The sequence below is a fragment of the Trachypithecus francoisi genome, unplaced genomic scaffold, assembly GCF_009764315.1.
Source record: "Trachypithecus francoisi isolate TF-2019V2 unplaced genomic scaffold, Tfra_2.0 Lachesis_group0, whole genome shotgun sequence".
Lineage (NCBI taxonomy): Eukaryota > Metazoa > Chordata > Mammalia > Primates > Cercopithecidae > Trachypithecus > Trachypithecus francoisi.
In genome coordinates this window covers 66,305,927-66,323,081 of record NW_022681453.1, presented here as the reverse complement: position 1 = coordinate 66,323,081, position 17,155 = coordinate 66,305,927, and the positions used below count along the sequence as shown (strand labels likewise).

At 42.3% G+C, this 17,155-nt stretch overlaps 1 protein-coding gene across 1 annotated transcript in view; it reads left to right on the top strand.

Annotated features, from left to right (window-relative positions):
- PARP14 (poly(ADP-ribose) polymerase family member 14) overlaps positions 1-17,155 on the top strand; it is a 55,272-nt gene that overhangs the window by 5,876 nt on the left and 32,241 nt on the right. The window contains exons 4-7 of the mRNA XM_033211019.1: positions 4,073-4,315; positions 7,266-7,502; positions 11,222-13,464; positions 16,689-16,925. Coding sequence (XP_033066910.1) covers positions 4,073-4,315; positions 7,266-7,502; positions 11,222-13,464; positions 16,689-16,925 — 2,960 coding nt within the window. The remainder of the gene's footprint in view (positions 1-4,072; positions 4,316-7,265; positions 7,503-11,221; positions 13,465-16,688; positions 16,926-17,155) is intronic.

Here is a 17,155-nt window from a genome sequence, read left to right as displayed (position 1 = left end):
CTCACTTGTGGAACTGGCTCCCCCAGCTCCCAGTGTTTGTTGTTGGGATCTCCTAAGGCCTTATCTTTTTCTTGGAAGATGCCAAAGTGCTGTACTCTCAAGCTCAACTTCAGACCAGGAAGTGGTTTTCTATGTGCATATTTATTCTTGCTCTATAGCCCTAGATCTAAAATTTAATCACATCTGTGTTTCTTATGACTTCGTAGATTTTTACCTTAACTCTGTCTTAACTGACATGTTAGCACTGTTTTAAATTTGCTTAAAACTCCCAAATGTATTCCCAGCGAAAGCCCCAGTCCCCTTCCACCAATAGACTTTTCATTGTCCTGGGGATTTTAGGCCCATTTTCTAACCTGTTTTTACCTGACCTGGACTCCAAGGATAGCAGCCAGCTAGGAATTTGGGTGGTCTACACGAGATACTTAAGTTGGCTCCTTTAAGGGAAGCAGAGATTCTTTGCTGAATGGTTACTCCACACTAATCCCTGACAATGGCCCTAAGGCTGGGACTCTTGAAATTAATTGGAACGTGGTAGACAGTTTTAGAACTGAGCAAAGTGTGGGTGGAGAGTAGGTACTAACTGGATTCTGTTTCTCAGGGATGGGGATAGCGGAAGACACTGCACTAGGCATGCCTGAAACCTCATGCGAAAAGTAAAACTGAGGCATCAGCAGGAGGTGACAGGGCAGGGAAAGGCACACACACCAGTGTCAGGTGAGGTCAGCACTGAGCTAGTGTCCTGTTGCAGGATAAGCTTAGTTGGGCTGGGTCTGAAAGGTAGAAACCAGCACTTGGAAGGTCTTGGAGAAGAGACAAGGGCAAGAGCAGAGAAATACCGCTTACCTGTGGTCGGAAATTCTGGTGTTTTCAAATCCATATCCCCAGACTGGACTCCTCTCTCAATTCCAGAATTTCTGTCTGACCTTCTTTTGGGAAGTATATTAGAGCCAACATGCCCGAAGCCATGTGTGTCATCTTCCTCCCCAAGCAGGGGCCCTTTCTGGCTGCCTCATTTCTCTTGAAGTACACAATCAGTCTGCTTGTCACCTACTAGACATTTCACGCATCACGCCTTTCACATCTGCTGATCATAGAGACCTTTTTTTTTTTTTTGGAGAGAGGTTTTCACACTGTTACTCAGGCTATCTTGGCTCACTGCAGCCTCAACCTCCCTGGCTCAAGCAATCCTCCTACCACAACCTCCTAAGTAGCCGGGGCTATCATAGCATGCACTACCATGCCCAGCCAATTTTTAACATTTTTTGTGGAGACATGGTCTCACTATGTTACCCAGGCTGGTCTTGAACTCCTGGCCCCAAGTGACCCTCCTGCCTTGGCCTCCCAGAGTGCTGAGATTACAGGCATAAGCCACTGCACCCAGCCTCATTTTCTTTTAAAGTTTTCCTTATCCATCCTTCTCTCACCGCAGGCCGTTCCTTTTTACCTCACAAGTTCAGCATGGCAGGCGCTCCCTGCTTGCTCTGTGTCTGCCACCCTTCTCCTTAAACCTGATCAGCCCTTTGCACTATTGCTAAATAGCCTGCCATCCTTTTCATGGAAACCTTCTATGACTCACCCTTACCACAAACTGGGAGATAAAGTCCAGACCACCTTCTGGATCTAGTCTGCTTTTCTGGCCTCATTTTCTTTATTCTGCACAAATGTGCTCCTTTTGAGCCACATCAGTCTAATCGCTGTTTTCTAAATTGTCTGATGCAATTGCAGCACTCTCCCTGTGCTTCTGTTGCTCACAATTACCTCTATCCCACTTTTCTCTACCCAGTTCCACATATCCTTCAAGACCTGCTGAACTTCCTCCTCTTCTCTCAAGTCTTTCCATGCCAGCCCAGCCCATTTATCTCTTTCTGGGACTCTTGGCTTGATTGTTAATGCTCTTTTTTGGTCAATTAAGCCTTTCTTGTGGTGAAGCGTCTAATATTGAAGGGGTTATGAAACTATGTTGCTGGAAAGATTCTTTCAGTCCAGTTCACTTAGTCTTATACCCTCATTTTATGATTAAGAGACATGCCCAAGGTCACATGGCTAAAGAGTGGCATCAGGGATTAAACACATATAGCCTCCTCCCTAGCCCAGCAGTCATTCTGATTTGTTATACCTGTCTCACTTAAGTGCTAATTTATGTAGTTGCTCTATCCTTAAGGTATATTTTTTTTAAACTTAGCATGAGTGTATTCATGGCATGATAGCCTGCACACAACAGAGTGGTCTAACTGTTGTAACAAACAACCTCCCAAATCAGTAACCTAACACAATACAAGTTTGTTTGTTTGTTTGTTTGTTTGTTTTTCTGAGATGGAATTGCCCAGGCTGGAGTGCAGTGGTACAATCTAGGCTCACTGCAACCTTCACCTCCCAGCTTCAAGCGATTCTCCTGCCTCAGCCTCCCAAGTAGCTGGGATTAGAGGCATGTGTCACCACACTCAGCTAATTTTTGTATTTTTGGTAGAGACAGGGTTTCACCATGTTGGCCAAGCTGGTCTTGAACTCCTGACCTCAAGTGATTTGCCTGCCTCATTCTCCCAAGGTGCTGGGATTACAGGCGTGAGCCACTGCGCCTGGCCACAACACAAGTTTATTTGTCCTTCTCATCAGAGTTCAGTGTAGTTGGCAGCTGGGGTGGTGGTGGGAGTGTCAACCACTTCATGTGGTCATTCAGGGACCCAGGCTCCTTCCACCCTTTGACACCATTATCTCTAAATGTGGTGTCCAAGGTCACTGCAAGGGAGAATGGGGTTTCATATTAAGGAGATTTATATTGGCCAGACCTGAAGGTGGAATTCACTTCCACCCATATTCCATTAACTGCAGGGACACTACTGTGGAAACTGAACTGCAGGAAACTTAAGAAATATTGTCCAGGAAGTAAGCAAAATGGATTTGATGCACACAGAGCATTTTATGCTGCCACTGCGAATGTTTACACATGTCATTTTTCTCATATACCTCCATTAGAAAATCTGTAAATGTCTTATCTAATGTTTTTATATTCTTTCCTCTCCTTATATCCAGGGTCTTGAACACGATAAGAGTCCCCATTGAATAACTGTCCACAGAATGCCTAAAGATCAGATCGTACACACCATGCTTCAGTGGACAAGCATACAGTGAGACTGATCTTGTTTGTATGTGTAACTCACTTTTATGGTCAACAGTGGAGAAGAATGAGGCAGCTGGGTGATTGCCATTCAGCGGGCTTTGTATGCAGCAGCCCTTGGCCATTTCACCTTCTGTGTGTATTCCTTAATCATTTGCTATAGGGATCCTTTTTTCTCTTCAGTGATGGGAACTTAACTGTTTTTCGGAGTATAATGTGTTAGGTGATACCCATGTGATACCCATGCACCATGAGATAGTCTTGCTTTCCTCCAGTGACCCAAGCAGTAAATCTCCAATTCAGCAAACATTTACTGAGCCTCAGTTATATACCACATGCCAGCAATACAAGGATGAATAAACATGCGTCTTGCTTTTGAGAAGCTTAGTTCAATAATTTTAGTATGGTGCTGTGCTAGAAATAGATATTAAGTGCTAGGAAGGATAAGGCAGATTCCTCAAAAAGGCCAGGCAGAAAAGGGTATAATAAAATTAAACCTCAATTATGTATAATTTTAATGTAAAATTCACATATAAAAATAGTCCTATAATGTAAATTGTTCTATAAAGGACTATTTACTTAGCTAAGTAGTGTGAATATTTTTTCTTATTACTAATAATTGCATACAAATTTTTAAAATTCATTTCCAGAGGTTAATATATGTGCCCACCAGCAATAAATGAAAATCTTTTTATCTCTATAATGCCTATAATCTTGAAAATACAGACGTATTTTTTCAACATGAAAATTTAAAAATGTGAACTTTAGTAATAGGCAATTACATGTTACATGTTGCTTTTATTTAAATAAAGCCAAAAGCCATCCAAGGTCTGTTTTTCTGTGAGTTAGCCAAGAGATTGGCAAGGAAAGAGGGCAGTGCCTTGTGATAACTTACTTTGCTAAGACCATAGTAGATAACTATAACATCTTGTACCTCTTTTGTCTTCCTAAAATCAGATTTGTCAGAAGAATTGGAAGCAAAACTCCCTCTCGATGGTGGATCAGACAAAATTGAAGATATCCCAGAGGAATATGAAAATATTTCCTCTTTGGTGGCATTTGAAAACCTCAAGGCAAATGTGACTGACATAATCCTTACCTTGTTAGTGGAGAACATCAGTGGCCTGTCCAGTGATGACTTTCAACTGGAAGTAATAAGAGATTTTGATGTCGCTGTTGTTACCTTTCAAAAGCACATAGGTAAGATGAAGTGACGCTTCCTCTGTCTATCTTCTTTGCACCACATCATGGGACTTGAGATACCTCTTAGTGGGACATCTCTGAAAGTTTGACTCTTTCTAGTAGCTACTAAGAGAGGTTTCCAAGTTAATATCGTTTTTTTTTTAATTTTGAAAAGCATATTCGTATTGAAAGCAAATTCCGGTATTTTTAGTAGAATTAACTTTATTGCAGGAGTACCCAAGTGTGTGTGTGTGACTGAGAAAGAGAGAGACAGGCAGAGAGAGTAAGAGAACGTGTGAACACAGCAAAATAGGCATCTAAAATCCAAGTGATTCCAAGTAAAGGAGTCGGCTTTTTCACATGTGTTATCTCACTGGGTGAAGTCAATATTTGTATTACCAAACTGGACTTCGTGGAAGGTAATGATAACACACACTCATAGAGTGCTGACTATAAGCCAGGTGCTATGCCAGCCTCTTTACATGTATTAACTTATTTATCCTTTCTAAAACCTTATGAGGTTATTATTATTGATCTCCATGTTACAGCTGGGCAGACAAAACACAAAGGTGCAAATGCATGGATGAACTGGGTTTGAACCCAGGCAGCCTACCTCTACACCTGTCCTCTTACCACTTTACCAGATATTTCTTTAGCACTTTCATGGTCATTCACATATGTAGGTATGAGTAAGTGCATGTAATGCAGAAAATGGGTGCTCTTTAAGGTAATTGTCAGGAATCTGTAGACAATCTCTGAGATTGGGAAGAGAGCTGTCACCACCCAAAACAAGTACATTTTCCAATTCTAAGCCTTCACTCTTCCATGGCCATGGCAGTGGAGTGGTTAAGAGCACAGGTCATGGAGTCAAAATTCCAGCTCTGCCATTTAACTAGTTATATGAGGTTGACCAAGTTATTATCCTGTCTGTGCCTCACTTTCCTCATTTATACAATGTCACAATAATACCTACCTAATATAGTTTTTATAAAGATTGAATGAGATAACGTTTGAAAAGTTCTTAACATAGGGCCAGGTGTAGTGGCTCATGGCCTGTAGTTCCAACACTTTGGGGGGCCAAGGTGGATGATAGCCTGAGTCCAGGAGTTTGAGAGCAGCCTGGGCAACATGGTGAAACTCTGTCTCTACAAAAATACAAAAATTAGCCAGGCATGGTGGCGCGCACCTGTACTCCCAGCTACTCAGGAGGCTGAGGTGGGAGAATCACTTGAGCCTGGGAGGCAGAGGTTGCAGTGAGCCAAGATCATACCATTGCACTCCAGCCTGGGTGACAGAGTGAGAGCCCGTGTCTGAAAAAAAAGAAAGAAAAAAAGAAGAAAAAGAAAATGAAAGTACCTAACAACTTAACGTAGTACCTGAGACATAGTAAGGACTCAAAGGGAGGTATTCTTATTTCAAATTTATTACTATTTCTCACAAAGGGAAAACTAAATGGACTTGCTTTTGTACATTGATCAGAATCTTGAATGCCTAATATGTGTTAGGCACTGGTCTAGGTGCTGTGGGCAGAGATGAATAATCAGGTTCCTGCCCTTGAGAAACTCACAGCCTGGGGTCGGGGAGGAAGCCCATATGTAAACAAATAAGGAAAGTCCAAGAGAAGAAGCTGTCTCTCTAAGCTGTGAACAAAAAGCTGTGGGAAATGGGAGGAAAGGGACCCCCTTTCAAACAAGGTGGGCTGGTTTTGCTTCTGTGAAGTTTATACTCCAGTAGTACCATTTGATAGTGTCCAGAATATATTCCATCTGCTTGACATAGCTGTTTCCCTATCCATCTGGTAAACCCCTCTTCATTGTTCAAAACCCAGATCAGAGCCACTTACTCTGGGACTCATTGTCTGATTCCCAGTATTAGTCTTCCCACCTCATTTGATCCCACAATAGGCCATTTATTTGCTCTCAAGACTTACTCCCTCATGGATGCTGCACTGGCAGAGCCTTGTTATGTTTATTTCCGTATCCTCAGATCCTAGCACAGTGCCTGGCACATCGTGGGCCCACCATCGATACTTCTTCTTCTTCTTCTTCTTCTTCTTCTTCTTATTATTATTATTATTATTTTAAGACAGAGTCCCACTCTGTCGCCCATGCTGGAATGCAGTGCAGTAGCATGATCTCAGCTCACTACAGCCTCTGCCTCCCGGGTTCAAGTGATTCTCCTGCCTCAACTTCCCGAGTAGCTGGGACTACAGGCATGCACAACCATGCCCGGCTAATTTTCTTATTTTTAGTAGAGACAGAGTTTCACTATGTTGACCAGGCTTTTCTCGAACTCCTGATCTCAGGTGATCTGCCTGCCTTGGCTTCCCAGAGTGCTTAGATTACAGGCATGAGCCACCACACCCGGCCAATACTTATTATCAAAGAGACAGTTGAGTCCTGAAAGATGAATAGGATCAAGATAAAAAATTGGAGAAGAGCATTCCAAATGCAGGAAATTGTATACCCAAAGACCCTTTAAAGGAGAAGGGGGTTTACATAAATAATGACTAGTTTTTGTGGCAACATGGAAAATAAAATGAATGGCAAGGAATAACCAAAGATCACCTTTGGAAATTAGTTTTGAGTCACATCACCAAGGGCATTGTACATCTGGCTGAGGAGTGTCAACACTCATACCTGCAGGTAATGGGGAGCCATTGAAGGGCTTGAGAAAGGGGTGAAATGAGATTTGTAGGGAAAGCCCTCAGGAGGGTTGGTGACGGCTGGGGCAGGAAGTGGGGACATAGCTCAGTGGCAGCAATCAAGGTAAGACATTCGCGTGTGTGTCGCTCAGAGACTGGGAGTTTTAGGTATGTAAATTCTCATGTAGGTATTAAGATCTTGTGTCTAAAAATGGAGTGCTTAGCTCTCCCTTTTAACTCAATTAGTAGCCAGACATTTTCTTCTACACAACATAAAGATACAATCAAAATTTACTGATTTTCTTTCTTTTTTTTGGTTTGTAGATACTGTAAGATTTGTTGATGATTGTACCCGGCACCATTCAATTAAACAACTTCAGCTTTCTCCAAGACTTCTGGAAGTGACAAAAACAATCAGGGTTGAAAACCTGCCACCTGGTGCTGATGACTACAGTTTAAAACTTTTCTTTGAAAATCCCTATAGTGGAGGGGGAAGAGTTGTCAATGTTGAATATTTTCCTGAAGAGAGTTCAGCTCTGATTGAATTTTTTGACAGAAAAGGTAATATTTATTAACCTGTCATACTTGGCATAATCTAGGCCATTTTTAGCTGAGCTTAACAGTTATCAATTTAGTGCTGATGTGTTTTATTTGTTTATTTATGCATTTCTTTGGGAATTGAATAAATAATCCTATTCATCTGGGATATGATGCTTAATAAGGCCAGTGATTCAGACTTTAGAGAAGCAACGTCAAGTTTTTGAAAGATTTAAGGAGATTCTTTCATGAGTCTCTACCTATGATGGACTGAAAAATACATTCTTGGGATCTTTGAAATACTATATTAAAAAGGAGATGATCTGTGTTTTAGCCACACACTTGATAGAAACTCTCAAATTAATTACAACAAGGTTAGGTAAAGAAATACTCAGCAACTCATAGAGTTCCTGTACAGTACCACTACTTCTTTTACCTATTGTACCATCATTCAAAAATGGAGAGGAGTGGTTTCACATGACCAGTGGATGCCTGCTGGAATACTGTTTGGAGTGACCCTGTGAAAACCATGTCCAGCTGAACCTTAGAGAAACACTTGTGAGTGTTTTGTGACAAAGACTGCCAGTTCTCTGAGGCATATACAAGGTCAGCTTGGAGGTTCTACTTGTGTTCAGAGGTCAAGGCTGAGCAGAAGGAATTAGGGGGCCAGGCCTCTTAGGAAAAGAAGGAAAATTGTGCCTGGGATTAATAAGGGTGGGGCATGACATAGGATAATGTGGTATGCCACTCACTTGAGAGAAATTGTTTCAACAGGGTACTTGAAGGAACCTCCCTTTTCCCAACTCGATTTTTATGAGCTGGGAAAACTGGGTAAAAGTATGGTTTGAATCAAAATGGAATGAAAGACCTACTATTCCTTGGGCAAAGGGACAAAGAGGAGCTTCTGTCACATATTCAAATCTCCTTCTGCCTGGTCTTGGGCCTGGGGAGAGAGAGGGGTACATAAAATCCTCTACCCTAGAAATTAACCTCCCAGTTTGTGGTGAGAGTTGACAGTTTCAGGGTTTTCAAACATTGAGGGCATGGGGCTGTTGGGTTTGTCCTCAGAAGGGCTATTCTGCACATACACAACTAACGTTAAATACTGTTTACTGAAGGTTTATTTTCTGCCAGAGCTATTCATGTAAACTCTATGGGGCCCTCTCAAAGGTTCCCTTCCTCCCTGATCCCTTTGTACCATCTAACTTTTTTGACCACACCTCCTCCTCCAAACTCACTCGTTCTCTGTCCTCCACAATCTGTGATATACTGACTTTCTTTTTTGTTCTCTAGCTTCTCCTTCTTTTTATTTTTTAATTTTCATTTTATTATTTATTTATTTTGAGACAAGTTCTCACTGTCCCTCAGGCTGGAGTACAGTGGCATGATTGTGGCTCACTGCAGCCTCAACATCCCCAGGCTCAGGTGATCCTTCCACCTCAGCCTCCAGAGTAGCTGGGACTACAGGTGCATGCTACCATATCCAGCTAATATATTGTATTTTTAGGAGAGATGGGGTTTCGCCATGTTTCCCAGGCTGGTCTTGAACTCCTGGGCTCAAGCAATACTCCCTCCTTTGCCTCCTAAATTGCTGAGATTATAGGTGTGAGTCACTGCATCCAGCTTAGCTTCTCCTTCTTTTAATTATAACTTACATTTGCACAGCTTCGCAGAGTGTTACCAAGTGCGCTCAGACAGTCTGTCTTATGGGCATCTTGATTGTTATAATCCCTGTTTTACACATGAGGAAACTGAAGCACAGAAAGGTCCAATAACTTGCCCAAGATTACGCAGCTAATAAGTGACACAGTCAGGATTTGAACTTGGGTATTCTGGTCCCATAACATATACCCTAACTTCTCTCCTTTTTCCAAATCTCCTGTTTACCTATAACGTTAATTTTTCTTATAGGAAAGTTCACCATTCACAATGGGTTGCCAATAATGAGGCAGATGGTAGATAGAGCTTGGTTCAAAAGAGAATTTGTTGCACAATATTGTGTTTTATGTAGATTTCTTGAGAGGAAAAAATTAGGCATTTTACTCTAAAATTATTTGGTTCAACTTTACAAAATCTGATTTATTTTTTAAGGAAGAGAATTTTCATTGAACACCTATGTCTGTAAGATCTTTGGCTGTTTTTTCTGCTACAGTATCTCACAATCCCATTAATAATCTGCACGGTTAGACAAACTTTGTCCTTACAGACAAGCAGAGCAGGATGGAGACTTGAAGACATATTAAGATGACATCTGCCATGGTTCTTGGGTCAGACAGACCTGAATTTGATTCCTGGCTTTGGTGCTTACTAGCTTTGTAATCTTGGCCAAGTTACTTTAACCCACCTAAGCCTCTATGTTCTTATCTGTAAAATGGGACTCACATTACTGCTTACCTTAGAGGAGTGCTGTGAGGTTGAAATGAAATAATACCAGCAAAGTGCTTGTGCCTGACAGTGCTCAGTATGTTGGTAATCACAAATACTGCCCAGGCGTAGGGCTGCCACAGGGCCACCTTGGGAAGTTGAAGCTGTATGTTTGGGCCTCTGAAGGCCACTGTCTTTCCATCATGCTCCATACCAGCTCTAGGACCCAATCACACACAAGGTGAAGTTACTTTAACAGCTTTCCACAAAGGTTGCTCTTTTAACCCAAGTTGTTATTGGAGCACATTCTGATTCCCTTTCTGCAGATGCTCTGCCTAATAACTTACACAAAATGAGGAGGGGCTGGAAGAGAAGAGCGTGCGCATGCACACACATGCAAACACACCCATGGGAGTGTTCCAGTGAAGTGGAAAAAGGAGATTGTAGCAGGGCCAGGAGGAGGTGTGGGTCTTTCTGAATCATAGTCTGTGGGGCTGGGCTCTCAGAGGACGGTGATGATGACTCGGGTTTGGTAGAGGGGCAAGAGGATGGGCTTTGGGGTTTGACAAACACTGAATCTTAGCTGAGTTATCTGCAGTCTGTGTAACCCTATCCAAGTTATCTAACCTTTCCTAGCCTCAGTTTTATCACTTGTAAGTAGGGGTGATAATAATAATGTCTCTACCTCAAATGGTTGTTGTGAGGATGAAATGAATTAAATGTATGTAAAGCACTCAGAATAGTGTGTGACACATGCTAAGCTATAATAATTTATTATTATGCTCCTCCTTTTCGAGGTATTAATGTTAATCTAAGTCAACTTTGAAGCCTAAAATTATAGACTGTGTAGGAAGACCAAATAGCATAAAACTAAGGTGAGCTTCACTTTGAGCACCAAAATATTTTTTATACTAGGGCAAACATTACTTTCGCGCTTGTGACCAAACTCATATATTTCTTAACATGATGGTGATATATCAGTAATATCAGGAAAACAGTAAACGGAATTTAATTAACAGGATTTCAACATAGATGGATCTTGGCTAGAAAGTAATTATTCCATTCAATAAGGGATACCTGTGCACCTGTGCACTGCTAACCCATATCAGTTTTTATTTGAGCACTTTGAGAGTAGTGCTGCTTTTTAATATGCTGTAACATCACAGTTCTACCAACATTAGATTTTTTTCCTCTAAAATGGGAAAATTTTGTTTTGTTTTTCTTTGCCACATATCATCTTGGTCTTACTTTGTTTTATTTCTTTCCTTTGTTAGAAAAACATTAGATTTTTTTTTTCTCTAAAATAGGAAAATTTTGTTTTGCTTTTATTTGCCATATATCATCCCGGGCTTACGTTATTTTATTTCTTTCCTTTTAAGTGTTAGACACCATCATGGCCACAAAACTCGACTTCAATAAAATGCCGCTTTCTGTGTTCCCGTACTATACCTCACTGGGCACAGCCTTGTATGGAAAGGAGAAGCCTCTGATCAAGCTTCCAGCACCATTTGAAGAGTCACTAGATCTTCCCTTGTGGAAGTTCTTACAGAAAAAGAATCACCTGATTGAGGAGATAAATGATGAAATGAGGCGTTGTCACTGTGAGCTCACGTGGTCCCAACTCAGTGGTAAAGTTACCATCAGACCAGCAGCCACCTTAGTCAATGAAGGAAGACCGAGAATCAAGACCTGGCAGGCAGATACTTCCACAGCACTCTCTAGCATCAGGTCTAAATATAGAGTCACCCCAATTAAAGTGGATCCAACAATGTGGGACACCATAAAAAATGATGTGAAAGATGACAGGATTTTGATTGAGTTTGATACACTTAAGGAAATGGTAATCTTAGCAGGGAAATCAGAGGATGTCCAAAGCATTGAGGTACAAGTCAAGGAGTTAATAGAAAGCACTACGCAAAAAATTAAAAGGGAAGAGCAGAGTTTGAAGGAAAAAATGGTCATTTCTCCAGGCAGGTATTTTCTTTTGTGTCACAGCAGTCTACTGGACCACTTACGCACAGAGTGCCCAGAGGTAGAGATTTGTTATGATGGAGTCACTCAACACTTGTGCTTGAAAGGACCTAGTGTAGATGTGTATAAAGTCAAGTGTGCAATCCAGGAAAAGGTGTACACCATGGCTCAGAAGAACATTCAGGTTTCTCCTGAGATTTTTCAGTTTTTGCAACAGGTAAACTGGAAGGAATTCTCTAAGTGTCTTTTCATAGCACAGGAAATTCTTGCACTTTATGAGCTAGAGGATACAACTGTTCTCTTAACCAGCTGTTCTTCTGAAGCCCTGTTAGAAGCTGAAAAGCAAATGCTCAGTGCCTTAGATTATAAGCGCATTGAGGTTGAGAACAAAGACGTTCTTAATGGCAAGAACTGGAAAGGGCTCACTCATAATTTGCGTAAGAAACAAAATTCCTCCCCAAACACTGTAATCATCAATGAGTTATCTTCAGAAACCACAGCTGAAGTCATCATTACAGGCTGTTTAAAGGAAGTAAATGAAACCTATGCATTGCTTTTTAACTTCATTGAACAAAACATGAAAATAGAGAGACTGGTTGAAGTAAAGCATTCCTTAGTTATTGACTATTTAAAGACAGAAAAGAAGCTATTCTGGCCAAAGATAAAGAGGACAAATGTGCAGTTAAGTGTCAATCCTGAGAACAAACAAAAAGGCATTTTACTAACTGGCTCAAAGACCGAAGTACTGAAAGCAATGGACATCGTCAAGCAAGCCCGGGATTCAGTCTGTGTTAAAAGTGTCCATATTGATAAGCCAGGAGCCAAGATGTTCTTCCGGGATAAAGCATGGTTTTATCAACGTGAGATCAAACGGTTGTTTGGTTGTCACATTGAACTACAGGAGAATGAAGAAGTGAAGGAGGGCGGCAGCCCCTCTAGGCAGAAGTGCTTCTCTCGGACGGCCTTGGCCCCGGGCATCGTGCTCATTGTGCAGCAGGGTGACTTGGCACAGCTTCCTGTCGATGTGGTGGTGAATGCATCTAATGAGGACCTTAAGCATTATGGTGGCCTGGGCGCTGCGCTCTCAAAAGCAGCTGGCCCTGAGCTCCAGGCCGACTGTGACCAGATAGTGAAGAGAGAGGGCAGACTCCTACCGGGCAATGCCGCCATCTCCAAGGCAGGAAAGCTGCCCTACCACCACGTGATCCATGCAGTGGGGCCCCGCTGGAGCGGATATGAGGCCCCGAGGTGTGCGTACCTATTAAGGAGAGCTGTGCAACAAAGTCTCTGTCTAGCTGAAAAATACAAGTACCGATCCATAGCCATCCCAGCTATTAGTTCTGGAGTCTTTGGCTTTCCCTTAGGCCGATGCGTGGAGATCATTGTTTCTGCCATCAAGGAAAACTTCCAACGCAAGAAGGATGGACACTACTTGAAAGAAATCTACCTTGTTGATGTATCTGAAAAGACTGTTGAGGCCTTTGCAGAAGCTGTGAAAACTGTATTTAAAGCCACCCTGCCAGATACAGCTGCCCCGCCCAGTTTACCAGCAGCAGCAGGGCCTGGGAAAACATCATGGAAACAAGGAAGTCTGGTGTCCCCCGGAGGCTTGCAGATGCTGCTGGTGAAAGAAGGCGTGCAGAATGCTAAGGTGAGTGTTGCCTTTACAGAACACCACCAGGGCACTGTGACTCCACTTAGTCAGCGACTCTCATGCAGGGCTGAAGAAAGATAAGGACCAAGGGGAGAATCAAGGCAGAGAATCCCATGCCCTCCACGCCCACCTTTTAACAATTTTCCTGAGATAACTGGGCTCCTTACCAAATCATTTACTAATAGAGATCGGCCAATTATTTGTGAGAACTGAAAGTGTGTAGAGGTCAGATTTCTAGGTTTCCAGTAGTTGTAGAAATCCATAATATCACACATTTAGACAGTTCTCTATACTTTATACCTGCCATGTTTTGGTAAATCTAAGACTAATTTCCTAATTTACTGACAGCAGATACAGAACAATCAGAGCATAGGGTATGCAGAGGACAGGAATCTTGTCAACGATGCTGAGCAAGAGTGAGCTTGGGGCCAGAGTCTGAGGGACCATCAGTGCCCAACACCAGTGAGGAAGTGAAAAGTGGACCTGAGGAAGTTACAGGTGCCAGGCGTTATGTGGGGACAATTCTTGTAGGCTGTAGGGGCATGGCGGTGGTGGAGGGGCTAAAATGTTTATTTTTATTTTTATTTTTTTTTGAGGCAGGATCTCGCTCTCTCATCCAGACTGGAGTGCAGTGGCACCATCTCGGCTCACTGCAACCTCCACCTCCTGGGTTCAAGTGATTCTCCCACCTCAGCCTCCCTAGTAGCTGGGACTACAGGCGCGTGCCACCGTGTCCGGCTAATTTTTGTAATTTTTTTTTTTTTTTTTTTTTAGTAAAGATGGGATTTCACCATGTTGGCCAGGCTGGTCTTCAACTCCTGACTTCAGGTGATCCGCCCGCCTCAACCTCCCAAAGTGCTGGGATTACAGGCATGAACCACCTTATTTAGCAATATAGGGTCTAACTAATCAGAATAGCAGCCATCTGCCCAGGGTCTGAAGCCTCCTACTGTGCGGAGTGGAATGGCTGGGTCATATGGTAACTCTGTGTTTGACCATCTGAGGAACTGCTAGATCATTTCCCAAAGCAGCTGCACTGTTTTACATTCCTGTCAGCAACATTGACAGTTCCAATTTCTCCACCTCCTTGTCGACACTTGTTATTATCTTCTTTCTGATTATAGCCATCCTAGTGAGTGTGAAGTCACATCTCACTATGGTTTTGATTTGAATTTCCATAATGACTAATGATGTTGAACATCTTTTCATGTACTTTCTGACAATGTGTATATCTTCCTTAGAGAAATGTCCATGTGGATCCTTTGCCCACTTGTAATTAGTTAGTTAATTATTTTTAGAGACAGGGTCTTGCTCCGTCACCCAGGCTGGAGGACAGTGGCATGATCATGTCTTACTGTAACATTGAACTTCTGGCCTCAAGTGATTCTCCCTCCTTGACCTCCTGAAGTGCTGGGATTACAGGTGTGAGCCAAAGTACCTGGCTTATATTTTCTCTTTTTCATTTGGGTTATTTGTCTTTTTATTACTAAGTATTTTTTCTCTAGTTTGGATGTAAGTCCCTTATCAGATATATGATTTGCAAATACTTTCTTCTATGTGCCATCTTTCTTTTTTGAGTTGTTACTTTGTTTAAAATATTTTTTGTTTTAGTTTAAAGTGCTGAACTGGAAGATTTTAAACAGATTTTTACTTACAGTAAGCTTAAGTAATAACTACAAGAACCATAGCTAATATTGGTTGTTACTATGTACCGAGCCTTGTGTTGGTTTTGTTGTTGTTGTTGTTGTTGTTTGTTTGTTTATTTTTTTATTTATTTTGAGATGGAATCTTGCTGTGTCACTTAGGCTGGAGTGCAGTGGCGCAGTCTCAACTCACTGCAACATCTGCCTCCCGGGTTCAAGTGACTCTCCTGCCTTAGCCTCCCGAGTAGCTGGGACTACAGGCGCCTGCCACCACACCCAGCTAATTTTTGTATTTTTAGTAGGGATGGGGTTTCTCCTTGTTGGCCAGGCTGATATCTAACTCCTGACCTCAGGTGATCCACCTGCCTCGGCCTCCCAAAGTGCTGGAATTAGAGGCGTAAGCCATCATGCCCAGCCTGCACTGTGCTGTTTTTGACATGCATTTTCTCATTCACTGCCATGCGGCAGATTCTAGGATTATTATTCTTTTCACTTCACAGATGAGAGAGTGAGACTTAAAGGGGTTAAGTAATTTGCCCACATCCCCCAACTAGCAAATGGTAGAGCCAGAATTGGAATTTGTTCAGGCTCTTAACCATTGCACTATTTCAAAATGTTAAAAATAATTTTGTGTCTCATTTTTAAAAATCAACTCTTTTGACCAAGCATCAGAAATGGGAATGAATTTCATTCCTTGTCCCTTTTGACACCAAATGTCACGACATTCTTTCCCAACTAGGCATGGTGGCTCATACCTGTAGTCCTAACTACTCGGAATGCTGAGGTGGGAGGATCACTTGAACCCTAGGAGTTTAAGGCTGCAGTGAACTATGATCACGCCACTGCCCTCCAGCCTGGGTGACAGAGCAAGACCTTCTCTCTTAAAAAAAGTCATACTTTGCTTTCCTTTCACTCCCATAGATGCGTAGCTTCCATGACTGCAATAACTGCTTTGCATTACTCCTTAGTGACCCAGGCAGGCCAGCTTTGAAAATCACTTGGCTACATTCCCTCTTCTCTGTTCTCTTGACCTCTCTAATCTGCTCATATTCACTGATGAAAAAGCTTCCAGGGCTGCTCCCTGCCTGTCAGGGAGTCCAGATGTCTTGGCACTAGAGGTGGGCCCCCCAGTCTACCCCCAGTGTAACATTTCTAGCCTGGAGTGTACCATTTTGCTGCAGAAGCTCTCTCAGATCAAATTAATCTGTTCACAGCTCACAACCCACCATGCCTATGTTCATGCTGCTCTCTTTCTCGCTCTGCCTGCTGAAATTCTTCCCATTTCTCAAACCCCACATTGCCCATGGTGTCTTCATTAGTTACTGAAACAGCTTTCTCTGGACTCCTCCAGTGATGCCATACCATTCATAGATTGCTTTTTGACTGCTCTCTTTTGTTCCTAAGTGCCACTTAAATAAGTATTTAGTAACACTTTGTCTTGTGTTGATATTTAAATCACTGAAACCTTAATCATCTTAGTTGTCTCCCATTGTGCCAAGCCCAGTGGCTCAAATATAGTAATCATCAATGAATGCTTTTTGTTAAAATTTGAAACAAATTTTTGGTTTTGTCTTTCAGACGGATGTTGTTGTCAACTCCGTTCCCTCTGATCTTGAGCTTAGTAGAGGGCCTCTTTCTAAGGCCCTCTTGGAAAAAGCTGGACCAGCGCTCCAGGACGAATTGGACACAGTTGGACAAGGGATGGCTGTCAGCGTGGGCACAGTGCTCAAAACCAACAGCTGGAATCTGGACTGTCGCTATGTGCTTCACGTGGTAGCTCCGGAGTGGAGAAATGGTAGCACATCTTCACTCAAGGTTGGCCCTGGTTTTGAATTCTCTAGGAAGTCGGGTAGCCCTTTGGGTTCTCCTTTTAGTAGCATATTGATTGGACATAGATTGGGCCTTGTCTGTTTCTCTTCCATAATAATCACGCTTTTGGCAGATTCCATCATGTGGCCATTTCTTTCAGCTGTAGCTGACTTCTCCTGAGGACTAGTTAATAATATAAATGAATTATTGTGCTCAATAATTATTGGAGCTCAGGG